General features: G+C 46.6%; 1 protein-coding gene across 1 annotated transcript in view; it reads left to right on the forward strand.

Moving 5' to 3' along the window:
• Window positions 1-6,471: 6,471 nt before the first annotated feature.
• The window catches only part of LOC119391182 (cationic amino acid transporter 3), a 57,627-nt gene continuing 50,091 nt past the window's right edge, over window positions 6,472-14,007 (forward strand). Inside the window, exon 1 of the mRNA XM_037658855.2 lies at window positions 6,472-7,669. Coding sequence (XP_037514783.1) covers window positions 6,472-7,669 — 1,198 coding nt within the window. The remainder of the gene's footprint in view (window positions 7,670-14,007) is intronic.

The raw sequence follows: 14,007 nt of genomic DNA on the forward strand, positions 1-14,007 counted from the left end.
CTCGAACTGCACTCCAACGATGCCTTTCCCTTCCAACAGGGCAGGGATGATTTTCAGCTGGGGATTTATTAAATGAACAGGAGTGAAATGTGATTTTTTTTACAGCGAAAGCTGTTATGGGATCACAACAGCCGATTCTGGTGGCGTAGTGGTCCGCCGCCGCCGCCGCCGGTGTCTGTAACCGCTGTCGCTCACAACGAGAAAAGAAAAATCCAGGATAGAACGGGATTTGCACCCAGGCCTTCTACGTGGCAGTCCAGTATTCTGCCACAGAGCCACGTCGGTACTTGAAACTCCTTCGCAAGAAGACCCTATATATACAGGAGTCATGTCGGGCAGTGAAACACTTTAGCAGATGCAATATAGCGTGGTAGAAGAGTAAAATAACAACCAGCTAGGCGTCACAAAATGTGAATTGCATAACGAGTGGATGGTTTAAAGCTTCCCACCCATTACAAATGGCTTAGCCATAATTATTCATCGTCATCAGCCACAGCATCAACAAAGTGCATATAATGCCATACAGATGTGTAGCGGGTACCTCGCTTTTCCGCAGAATGATGAATAATGGCATAGTGGGTACACTTCTCTACTTCGCCAAATTATGATGATTTATGGCTTAGTGGGTACCTTGCAAGTGTTCCGCGCAGTCCTGGTCTTCTTTATTTTTGTCTCTCTATGTTGTACACAGGGTTTTATATTCAGAAGAACTGCTGTGAGTTCCTGTCTCTGACGCTAGATTCATTAGAACGTGAAGAAGCAAACTGTCCGTCTTCACATGGCTCTCCACTGTCTTCCTCCTTTTTTGTCTTTGTAACCGTCTGTCTTGTGTCTGTCGCTCGGTATTGTATATCTACCCTTAACGTTACCACTTCAATAATACCACCCCGTCCGTGACCTATTCCACATGGCGAGTTCATGTCATCGGTAAAAGAGGTATCGTCATCGTCATCTCCAGCCACTGGTGGCACCGTGTTAAGAGGAGAAGCCAGTGGTTCAGGCAGGAGTGGACGCCGGTTAGAGACCGAGAGAAGGAGGATCCGATTGTATAGTGTATACGACTTGCGTGGCGATCAGGCTCAGAGTGTCCAGCCTAGCGGCAGGGGCCTCACCGAAAGAAAGGCCTCAGAGACGAGTAAAGAGGGGGGAGGCCTCAACCGCGCCGCCGCCCGAAGAAAAGCGTCGCATTAAGGAGTCGGCCGAGTCCACACTCCAGCGATCGTGAAAGGATCCAGCGGCCGTGCAAGACTGATTGGAAAGCGCTCCGTCAGACGACGCTCGCTGGCTCGCAGGACTAGGCTGCTGCACCTTGCAAACTGGACACTCCTTGACCGCCTGGCTTGTTTTTTGTTTGTTTTTTACGCTGGCGTTTGTTTGTTTCTTCCAGTCGCGCGACTTTGCCTGTGTCCGCGTTTCTTTTCGTTTTTCCTTGCCCGAGTGTGTGTGTGGTCGCAGCAGGACAGTGGCGCTGTTCTTTGGTGTCAGCAAGAACGTAGCCAGCAACGGGCGGAAACTGAGTTAAAGTGAAACGGAAGTTTTTAGTTCAACGCTGTGCCTTTCAAAAGGGACTCTGCAACTTTTTTAAGGAAGAACGCTCGCACTGAAGGGCAGGGCCCACTCTCGCGCCACGTTCGCTGTCTTTTTGTTTGTTTTTTCGCTTCGCTAGAGACTCGTTTTACTTGCTCGGATAAATCGGGCCGAGGTTTAAACCTCGGCTCGTAGTATAAAGCGCGCCGTCCTCGGTGGGCAAAAAAGAGGGATCAAAGATGGAGTTTTCTTTTATCCCTTAAGTGCCCAAAAATACGTGACCGCTAAAAGATGTTCAGCCACGCAGAAAGCCGTCTTTTCATGAACTACGACACAAGACTTGCATTAGCAAGTGCGACTTTTTATTTAGATATGATCGTTATTAGGGTGCAATGGCGGTGAACCACATGTCACATACGTATATATTTTTACCTCTACTATATTGTAGTGAACAAGTGGCTGCATGTGTACATAATAAGAAAGAATTATCATTTGCTAGTTTATAACATCTTAAAACATAATACATGCACTTTCTCCCATACTAATGGCTCTACCTAATGATAAGAGCATGGTTACTGTGCTCAGCTGCTGACCCGAAGGTCGCGGATTCGTTCTCGACAACGGCGGTCGCATTTCGATGAGACGAAATGTTAGAGGACCGCGTACAGTGCGATGTCAGCTCACGTTAAAAAACACCAGATGGTCTAAATTCCCGGAGCCGTCCACTATACTGCGTTATGTTATGTTTTTATACGACAAAAGCAGTGTTCGTATACTTATTTCAACGAACACTCAGTGCATACATAACAAGAAATATACAAGCGAGGCTCTCAAATTCAAGCATTATGCAGCGGGATACAATTGAATTCAATCAAATTGAGTTTATTTGCAAGTGAATCACGAGGATTACCAGGCAATAAAAGCTGCAATTAGCAGCTTGAAGTGAACCTGGCCACCCCATACATATGGTAGCTTCACTGCGAGGAAATGAAACAGATTAATTAGCACATTTTAGTACGCACATGTAGTTATGCTTCAAACTACAAGCAGTATTAAAAAAGAGAAACATATTGCATAAATAAACGCTATTCGTTCATGGGTTCGTTAATTCGCACACTCCTTCATTCGGCTCACTTCTTCTCCCTGCCATAAAACTCGTTCATTAAATATCACTAGCCGTTCTTTTTCATCTCCCTTTACATTCTATTGATGGCGGTCATTTGTACGTGGCAAGCGAAGTCGCAGTCGAACCAGACTTATCCCACTCGGCGATATACTGTATAGCATCGTGCACCCTTTGAGCACTTCGTCATGTGCTTACTCAGAACACTGGAAGTAACGACGCTGTTTCTTTCTATATTATTTGCCATCGCCCACTCGATTTTCGGCCCATTGCGAGCGTTGTGCAGCGGCGCCCTTTTAGTGCGTCCGCAACGCGCCTTTGTGGCGACCGTATCGGAGGACGAGCGTATGAGCGCATCGATGTAGCGAGCGAGCCGGCCGGCTTCTATACGCCACGCATCGACCGCGCGATAGCTATACGCGACGGTGCCATTGCACTGGGCGAAGCCCGTCGTAAAAGCGTCATGCGGCGCCGATTATGGCCCAATGATTCGCGATGAACGGCCACTCCTTATTGCCGCGGACGCAACTTCGGGGCGCCACGCAGGAAGCCAGAAAGATTGCAAAAAAAATAATAATAAAAGAAACACCGCGATGCTCCGAAGCATTGCGTGTATACAGCTCTCTGGCTTTTTCGCAACAGAAACTGTTATGACACCGCCTCGTACACTTCGTATCACTTAGCGCACCGTGCACAGCGTGGGTTTCACCGAGGTATATACTGTATGAAGCACTGTGGAAGTAAAACCAACAGAAACCGAGTTAAGGCTTCGCTACAGCAGGAGCTTTAGTATTGTAGGGGAGAGAGAAAGAACTGAGGATATCGGCTCTGCTGATCTCTTAGTCTATCTATCTATCTATTATCTATCATCATCTATCTATCTATCTATCTATCTATCTATCTATCTATCTATCGATCTATCTATCTATCTATCTATCTATCTATCTATCTATCTATCTATCTATCTATCTATCTATCTATCTATCTATCTATCTATCTATCTATCTAGTCTACTATATCTATCGATCTATCTGTCTGTCTGTCTGTCTGTCTGTCTGTCTGTCTGTCTGTCTGTCTATCTATCTATCTATCTATCTATCTATCTATCTATCTATCTCTCTATCTATCTATCTATCTATCTATCCTTAATTCTATCTATCTACTCTATTATCTATTATCTATCTATCTATCTATATAAAGAGAGAGAGAGAGGTATAAGAAGCTGGCTTTCGCCTTCGAGTCGTCTCAAGCGAATGCAAACGCACCCTGTGAGATTTTATAACCTGCGCGTACGGCAGCCGCAGCATTAGGTTTCCACGCGCCTAAAATGAACTCAGAAGTACGCGACGCCTGCGCAGATATTTCTGCGGAGAAGAAAATGAGCGCCAACAATGACGATCCCTCTGCTCCGCCGTGATTTCCTTTTCCAAATATTTGGCCATCGAAAGTTTCACCGCGAGAGCGTCCTGCTGCCCGGTCCTGACTTTTTTTGTGTGTGTTTCTGAGAGCTGAACCCGTCGTGAAAGGCATCCGGCAAAGACCGTCTCGCCATCGGTCTGCTGCCCATCGCCTCTATTCAGCCTACGGGCATGTCCTGCTTGGAGCCGTGCGATAAGTCGGACAATATACCCCCGCGCCAGAGGTGGAGCTTCAATAGCTTTGCTGCGAGTGCGAAGGAAACCTTTCCGCTATCTCGAGCGAGCAGCGCGCGTTAGGCTTTGGAAACGCGTCCTCTCTTTGAGGACGAATCCAAAGGCTCCGAGTCGAGACGGGAGCGAGAGGTTGAAGGACCACGGCGAAGAACGGAAGGACTATCCGCCACGTGCTCTTTGTCTCTCTCTCTCTCTATTTTTTTTTCTTCTTTTGTTTTTTATCGCGTTAATGCCAGTTGGCGCGTGTGCATGCATTGATGAATGCGACAGAGACATTCATTCCCAGCCCTGTGGGTCTTCGTCGGTGCATGGTAAACTGCGTGTATATCTATACATATACGCAACGCGGACGCACGTGTTTTACCCTTTTCAATAAAGGCCTCGGGAACAGCAGGAAGCCACGGCCCTGCTTGCTTGTACAGGCGGATACGTGTACTTAGCTTTCTGACCGCTGGGACGACTTTCTCAATAAACATCGTTAGACGAGCCCTAGTTCACAAAAGCAGATAGATTTCTATTTTCTTGGCTATAGAGTGGGCCAGTTGGCGTTCATTCGTATCTAAGAGTGTGCTTAGTTAACACAGACAGAGTACAGAATGAATGAGATACAATAATGAATAAACGAAAGAATGCGAATTTTAAGGGCTCGTGTCCTTTGCTATAGACACAACATTAATTAGAATTAACAGATAAGAAAGCCAAGGAAAGTCTATCTGCTATACTTTCCTTGACTTTTTTGTCTGTTAGTTCTAATTAATGTCGAATAAATACGACGTCTTGCGTTCTGTATTCTAGGCATTTCTTTGTACGGCCAAGCTCTGTATGGCGTGGAGGTGGAAGATGAGGCGCTCCGTGGGTGCGCAGGAAACTGCAGTGAAGAAGCAATGCTAGCATAATGCATACCTCGAGGGGTATGCGCGCTTGCGCTAGTTTGCCTTCGGATTTCGCCAGCATATATATAATTAGGGATGGTACCCGCCGCAGCATGAATCGCTACCCATAAACACATTTGGATGTTTCCGTCACCAAGAGCGAAGTTTGAAGCACGCTTCCCTAAGTGTGGTGATAGAGAAATCGAAATCTGTAACAGAATACGCTTCGATAGACAGCAGCTCGTGATAAACACCGGCCGCCGCAGGTTACCCATCTGTACCGAGTGTTTGGGCGTTGATATGACACACATATTTTTTAATGTCTGTTTAGATGGAGACGTAACGTCGTGGATAAAATTCAGGTGACTTTTTTTTTATCGTTACCCAATTCTTTTGCTTCTTAATCACGACTTTCGCCGCGCGGCGTCAATTGAGTCGCAATTACGCGCTTTCAATAATTTCTTTGTTGAAATTAGCGGTAGATCGGAGCCGTGTGGCGAAACTTACGCAGCTCGTTGAAACGCCTGTAATACGAAAGTGCTGATGGCTTGTTCTTTGTCACTACTGTTCGGAGTCCAATACGGAGAGGCTTTTGGTGTAGCCTTCGTTCTCGAAAGGCTCGTTCTACTATTCTGTATTTCGATCAGTGCTCCAAACATTGCCTCCTTTTGCGTAGTCACGTTCTGTCTGAAGGAAAACAATGCTAAAATCATAGTATTCATCTTTAAAACATCGTACACGTTTTCCGCATTACCAGCGTTCAACTACGTTTGCTTATCGTTATTTTGTAGCGCTGCTACTGCACGCACGCTGTCTGTAATAACAAAGCACGTACGTTCATGGTAAGACGCAGGCCTCAAGTAATCAAATATTATTGAACAAGGAATACCGCTGTTAAGACAATAATGCTACCTGTGTCGGCTTTAGCTGAAAGTCATTGCTCAATAGAAAACTTTTTTTTATTTGAATATATATATATATATATGGAAACACAATTCCCTTAATTTCAATTATATAGAAATCAATATGTAGCAATGCTTCGATCATTTATTTGCGCCTAACAGCTGGGAAACATGTGATAAAAGACTTCAATTTTCTTCTTATGTATACAAGCGTGTCAGTGTTCACTCGCAACGCACTGAAGACAAGAAATAGGTGGATTCGTCCCTTTGTTTCTTTCATTTTATGCAGGACGCGAGCATGGTGCATACCTTCAAGGCGCTCTTTCAGGTCCCACCAAATCTTTAAATAAGCATAGATGATCCGTCCAAAAAGTAAACTCGTCAAATGAGACACTATGTCTAGAAGCTATACGACGCGTCTAACGCTACGGAGGCACGCCTTCTCGCCGCAGGTCTTCAATGGTGCCGCCACGTGCACGTTCGCCTTCGTTGGCTACGACCTGGTGGCGCAGACGGCCACCGAGACGGCGCACAGGTTCCGCGTGGTTCCTTCGGCCGTCAGCCTGGTCTTCCTGCTAAGCCTACTGGGCTGCTTCAGCAGCTCCGTGGCAGTCACGCTCCTATCGCCGCATTCGCAGCTGGGCGGTTCGGCGCCGCTCCTGCAAGCCCCGTTCATTCGTGGCCTTCCCGGTCTGCTGTGGGTGCTAGGCTTCGGTTCGCTGTGCGGCCTAGCCTCGGCCACCGCCGCGTCTCTGCGAGGTTTGGCCGTGCTCCTCGCTTCGCTCTCGGCCGACGGTCTACTCTGCGGGCTCACCGAAGGCACCAAGCGGGCCGCCGTCACCGGAGGCTTTCTGGTATCGCTAGCCTCCATGTTCGTTCACCCGGACACCCTCATGGGAATCCTGGGTCTGGGCACGCTGCTCTCGCTCCTAGCGACGGCGGCGTCCGTGCTGGCGCTCCGCTACGGCCTCATCGACCACCTGCCCCTCGAGCTGGGAGACTTGAGCAGGGACTCGAGCGCGACCCTGCACACCCGCGGAGGAGGATGCATCGTCGACGGCATCGTCGTGGACGACCCTTCTTCGAGGTCCTCGATGGTGGCCGTCGGCAACGGCGGCGGCTACGGGTCCTTCCAGAGGAGGACGTGGTCCGTGGAACTGGTGAACCAGGGCTACGTCACCTCGCTGTCGGGCGTCGGCGGCGGCTCTTCCTCCAAGCTGTCCTCGTCGCTGTCGCCATGCGGTGTGTCCGGCGTGCCTTCGCGCTGCTCGGCGCAGCGGACAGCGGTGCTGGTGTGCGCGATGGTGGCTCTCATGTTTCTCGTGGGTGTGCTTACGGTGCACGCGCCGCGCGTGGTGGGCGCCGGCGCGGCGCGCTGGTGGCTCGAGGCGCTCGCGACGGCAGCGCTGGCCGCCGTGCTCGCGCTAGCGGTCGTCGCCCTGCGGCAGCCGCGGCACGGCGCCCCTTCGGCGGGCCGCAACGCCGTTCCCTGCGTGCCTCTGCTGCCCCTGTGCGCGCTGTGGATGGACGTGCACCTGTGCGTGTGCCTGCCCTACACCGCCTGGCTCGCCTTCCTCGTATGGCAGCTGCTCGGTGAGTGCTCACAACCTCTTGGATTACGGTTTCACAGCATATATACGCACCCCACGAGAGGGTGTCCGAGAAAAGGCGCACCTGTTTAAGGGCACGTTTATGAATCAATGCATGAATGCTTTAGTCGACGTCCTCGCTAATTGACCGAAAGGGACGTAGATGGGCCCACGGTTCTGCCATCCAGATTTGTCTTACTTGTTTCTTATTACGTTTCATTTTTCTGGCGCCAAATACATCTCCCTCCAAAATTCCTTAATCTGGTAAACATGATTTATTTTTTTAGTGCTTTCTAAAGAATTTTTAGGTTTTTATATCATTTCAATAAACATTGCCTAAACTTTTCTTTTCCTTTTTCTTCCGCGTGAGCAATGTTTACATAAGGATAGTATCGAGACCTGCGCCAATTATGCAAATGTTCGCGTGCATGGTGCCTATCTTTGTCATTTTTCTCATTGCGCACACGATACCGGACGACATCGCTGTCGGATGTTGGCGTTGACAGCACGTGACAGACATTTCACGGCGACTACTGATTCATTAGAACTTCCGCGAGAGTGAATCGATAAAATAGGCTCAACGTTTTCACCCTGACAGCTACAGCACTTGCGGAGTGATTATGCAAGCACTCAGCTGGTGCTTCACATTTTAACGTCCTTCAACAGTGACATGCTCTGAGCCAATCAATGTACAGGGTGTTCAAAATTAAGCTTTATGGATTTCTTAAAATTCAGCACTCGGAGGTACGTGAAAACCACCTTTGCAGATAAGTTTTTTATTCAGGGGGACACAAAGTGAGACAATAATTATCGCTGTCAGACGCCCAATTAACTAAGATTGAATAATGAACTTTTTAATGAGTTCAGCAAGCGGGCATGTTTGTATTGAAAAGTTGGAGGCAGTCGCGTTTCTACACAGTTCCACTTGGAAGAATTCTTCGAGAATGTCTGTGCCCCGAGATATCCCACTGTAAAGTTTAATTGCGGTTTGCATGATTACGCATGCAAGACAGTGAGCACTGGCGCAAAGTTCCTCCCCGATGTGCCGCGGCAGTTGCGTGCGCCGTTTAATCTGACAACGGATCGAAGGCATAGGCAGAGATGATAACGGTTAACCTTTTGCTACCAGCTGGCGATAGCAAGCAATGACTGCTCGTCACGTCAGAGGAACATTCTGCCGATTCTGTCTTGCATGCGTAATCATGCAAACCGCAATTAAACTTTGCAGCGGTATGTCTCGGGGCACAGACATGCTCGAAGAATTCTTCCAGGTGGATCTGTGTAAACACGCGACTGCCTCTAACTTTTCAATACAAACATGCCCGCATGCTGCACTCATTAAAAAGTACATTATTCAACCTCAGTTAATTGGGCGTCTGACAGCGATAATTATTGTCTCACTTCGTGTCCGCCTGGATACATAACTTATCTGCAAAGGTGGTTTTCAAGTTCTTCCCAATGCTGAATTTTAATAAAACCATAAAGCTTACCTTTGAACACCTGGTATATAGTGAACCCCATGGCCAAGGGACAACTGGGCCCCATTGAACACGGGTACCCGTTTCTGTTTTTCTGCAACAGAACGTTGAAGGTGCCGTGTGTTCGCGATGACTATAGGATGTAACTTTTGTTTCCTGTAACATTATCAAGCTGTGCTTCGACTTTGCTTGTGCTTACGTTGCACTTGCAAATGTGAAAGAGCATAACAGGCTGCCTACACCTTTGATAAGATCCTGTCGCCGCGCGTGGTAGTATGTGATCGCATTTAGACTTGACACGGAACTTGATTTTGACGACGACGGCACACTTTTCGATTCCACTGTCCTCACAAATATAGATGGGCACGACATCGTTCGTAGCACGATTCTCCTGAGCGCTTTCATCCTCGCTAAGTGAAGAAGAAAAATGCATTTTGCGGAAACTGAACTGCCGTTAGGCATAAGGGTGCGCCAAAATCCTGTATGACGATTTCGTACACCCACGTGCACCTCTCTATTCCCACCCACAATAGCAATATTTAATGATAATCCCGTAGATATCTTGGTTTATCGCCTGATTTGCTACTCCAGGTGTCGGGTGATCACTATAGTGTATCCAATGAATACACGTGCACACAAATAATACAAACATACATACACGCATGCATGCATACATACATACATACATACATACATACATACATACATACATACATACATACATACATACATACATACATACATACATACATACATACATACATACATACATACATACATACATACATACATACATACATACATACGTACATATGCTCCGAATATGCAGATGTTACCTCAGGGTTCCCACAGAGCTCCGTTCTGGGCCCGCTATTGTTTTAGGGGCGAAGCACTTTAGGATCAAGGCTTGTCCGTTGTTCGTTGTCCGTACTCACGGCACAGCACCGTGTAAAATCGAAACGTCAGGTTTGATGATAGACTAATATCAATCATAATTGCGATGAAACAATGTAAAACACCTATAAGCACAAACCCTTTCTACTAGTCGGCGACTTCAAAGTACAGATTATGGACCTCAGGACCTAGCTTTGTCGTTGACTCTCACTGTCGGCTGTCACGGTATGTAGAAAACCGTTGCTATAGTCGAAACATATATGTGTGTATGTGAATAAAAAAAAACAAGGTTTACAATAGACAAACATCAATCATAATTGTGACAGAACATTATAATACACATACAAGCACAAACCTTTTATACTAGTCGGCGACTTCAACGTAGACATTATGGACCTTAGGACCTAGCTTTGTCGTCGACTCTTTATGCCACTTTATGTCACTCAATTTACATTATACGGGGCAACGCTCGGGTAACGTACGGTTACTCACCCATACGATACCCAGGGCTTCGCTTACTCGTCATGATTCACTTCATGGTGTTGCGTGGATTTTTAATTTATATTAATGATACCTCTGCAGGAATTTAATCTTCTATACGGTTGTTTGCAGATGTCTATGTTGTATACAAAACATTGCCGATCTCAATGATGCATTAGAACTTCAGAACGACTTATCGCTCATTCATAACTGGTGTACCAAATGGAAAATTAACCTGAATATAGCAAAGTGTGTACATCTTTCATTTACTAAGAGAATGAAACCATTTGAGTCGCGGTACCACCTGAAAAATGTACAATTGAAACAAGGTAGTACGTATAAGTACGTAGGTGTGCTAATATCACCTGAATGTTCGTGAAAACCTCAGGTAGAGATTCTCACAACCAAAGCTGGTAAAGCTTTAAGTTTCATTCAAAGAAACATGCGATGTTCGCATTTGAATTTAAAACGTATGGCATACACCACTTGTATTAGATCCATCTCTGAATACGGTTGTGCCGTGTGGGACCCCATCGAAGTAACCTTCATTGCTGCTCTTGAACAAATATAGAATCGTGCTGCCAGGTTCGTCTTGGGACGGTTCGGAAGGAGGGAGAGCTGCACTGCAATGGAGGCTGAGTTAGGATGGGAATGTCTTTTTGACCGCCGCTATGAACAGAGATTAAAATTTATTTATTTCATTCACTATAATAAAACAAGAATTAACAGGGAAATTTACCTACGCAAACCTCATTACACTTCAAAACGTCTTGATCATAGTCGCAAAATCCTGGAATATCCAGCTAAAGCGAACATGTATGCAAAGTCATTTTTTCCTAGAACAATTAAACAGGGGAATAGGCTAACTGAAAAGCAAGTACATTATGGGACCGAAGACGTATTTTATTCAATGCTGTAACCCCCTGCTGTAACGGGAACGAAGATGTATTTATGTGTGAACGAAGTTGTATTATGTGTGCTAACGAAGGCTGCTTACCGCCAGCCGAGTCTCGCGGTAAGCAGCCTCGGCGCGGCGGCGGAAACTGGTTGCGCGCGATGTCTCCGGCAGTGTGCGTGGTTTGGCACAACTGCTGCTCCTGCGCATGCGCGACTATGACAGGTGGGGCGCCAGCTGTGTACCTTTTGGTTACTAAGCAACGGCGCGGTGAGTTTTCTGGGCCGACAGGCATTTCACGGCGATCTAGAACAGTTTCGCTGTTTAAAAAATTGTGATTGTGGAATTGGGACAGAGAAACGAAGTCCGTCACTTCGCGGCTTCGCGGAAAGAAAGACATATGGTTTTTGTGGTGTCTTGACTTCTCTCTTGTGTCCGTGTTTTCACGCCCAGTCTTTTAACATGGACATTCGGAAATCTGTCTGCATATATTGCCGTATACAAAAAGGGGGGAGGGGGGGTTTAAAAAGTGATCTTTAATTTATCTTTATGTTTTCCCCTGCTTCCACTTACGAAGCAACTGCCACCGGAACCTCCACCGTACAGACGATCGCGATATTATTCATTACTGATGATTTACTTTTCTTCTTTCGTATTTGTCTGCGTAGCCTTACGGGATCCCAACCAAAAAATTTAATCTAAAAATCTTTCGGCGAGGGGCACCCTCCTCCACACTCCTCTCTCGGTCTTCCTTTTCGCGCGGAACCTGGGGATCACCGTTGCTGCACCGTTTTCCCTTTCATTCTTGCTAATTTATTTTTATTGATTTATTTTTATTTCTAGACTTCCTCCCGCGGCGTTATATTGATATACATCTGTCTTTCTTTCGTGGCAAAACACTTTCAGTTCTGCAAACTGCTTTTCCTTCTCCTTCATGCACACTTCGCAAGCGGGAAATAGTAAGGAGCTCAAAGAAGCTCTGATCTTTCTCTGGTGTTTTTACGCACACACACACACACACACACACACACACACACACACCACACACACACACACACACACACACACACACACACACACACACACACACACCACACACACACACACACACACACACACACACACACACACACACACACACACACACACACACACACACACACACACACACACACACACACACTCTCTGTCTCTCTCTCTATTTTTTTTCTTTCTCCCTCTCACTTCTTATTCCTGAGCCGAGGTGTTCCGTTAATTAATCACATCGCCGCACTTCCTTCCGAGCTGCAAAGAACCCGACGTAAAAGACGCCGCTACTGCTTCTTCACAGCTTTTAAAATAAGAAAAAAAAGGAAAAGAACGTTTCTCCCGCGTTTTTCGGCTCTTGTGATTGGTCTTTACAATTTTCATTTCTTTCTTTCCCGCTCTTTCACTCACTCGTACTTCCGCAAGCCCCTCTTTCGAGCGGGCTGAGCTTTTTCCAGTAATGAGAGGATCTTAGAAAAGAAGTAATAGTCATAGTAACGACGATAAGAAGAGGATCCCGTGCCTGGGGACGGGGGAAGCACCGTGGTCATGCTTCTTATTAGACTGTGTCCTCCCATTACACGCAATATGAGCGCGATTTATTTGCATTTTTTTTCTCTTGGAAAGTTCTCGAAGACACCCTTCTCTCCTTCACTCTCTCCCTCGCCGTCTTTCTCGCTACCTTGTTCTCAGTTTCAGCTCGTCTCGGTTCTCGGCGTTTCACCGCATCGGAGAAGAACTTGAGAGGCGCTCAAGAGGCACCCTTGAATAATTTTTCCTTTTCACTCTCTCTCTCTTTCGCTATGAAAGGCGCAACATTTCAAGGGGTTTATGCCTTCTTTCTGGCGCACCCTTACGCCGCCTCTTGTTCACATTTCTGCGTCCCATCTACCATGTTGGGGATTGACCGGCCACAACGTTCTGCTTCTGAGCTTACTGGTTTCGGGTTCGACTCCGCAACGCTGCACCATCTTTCGATGCGGAGTAATGGATTTCGGGTGGCTAAGAAATTATTCAGGAGCATTAAAAGGCGATGTCTACTTGAAGCGCCACTATCACTTCAGGTCACTTTTTTTCGCTACCTATGGCTTTGGCTTGTGTCCATATATAGACCTCATCCATATACGGTCATATCAGGACATATCAGGCCATATAGGGCACATGTTCATATATGTCCATATTTGCCCAATTCTTGATATAGCCATGTATGTCACTTTTGATGTATACGGTCCATGTGGCATTTGTGTAAGGCTATGCCAACGAGGTTTCATTATTTAGATAAGTGTTAGAACGTGAATGATTTTTACCGGTGGCCTTTTGTGTGAAACAGTGATGCCAAGTAAATAACTGGAGCGGCTGAGCGGGCGTGGCGACATGAATCACTATTTTCCGTTTATTGCGCACTTTGGACGTAAACTCTAATGTGAACAGTTTAACAAGCTAACTAGTAAATTTTCTGACAATTAGCTGATATGACGCTGCGATTCATCTTTCATGTCCACCTGCCCCATTAGTATACAGCTGACATGACAAAAACTGCGCTGTATGCCACCAGCAAATTTTCTGTTC

Source organism: Rhipicephalus sanguineus, chromosome 4 (genome assembly GCF_013339695.2).
Source record: "Rhipicephalus sanguineus isolate Rsan-2018 chromosome 4, BIME_Rsan_1.4, whole genome shotgun sequence".
NCBI lineage: Eukaryota > Metazoa > Arthropoda > Arachnida > Ixodida > Ixodidae > Rhipicephalus > Rhipicephalus sanguineus.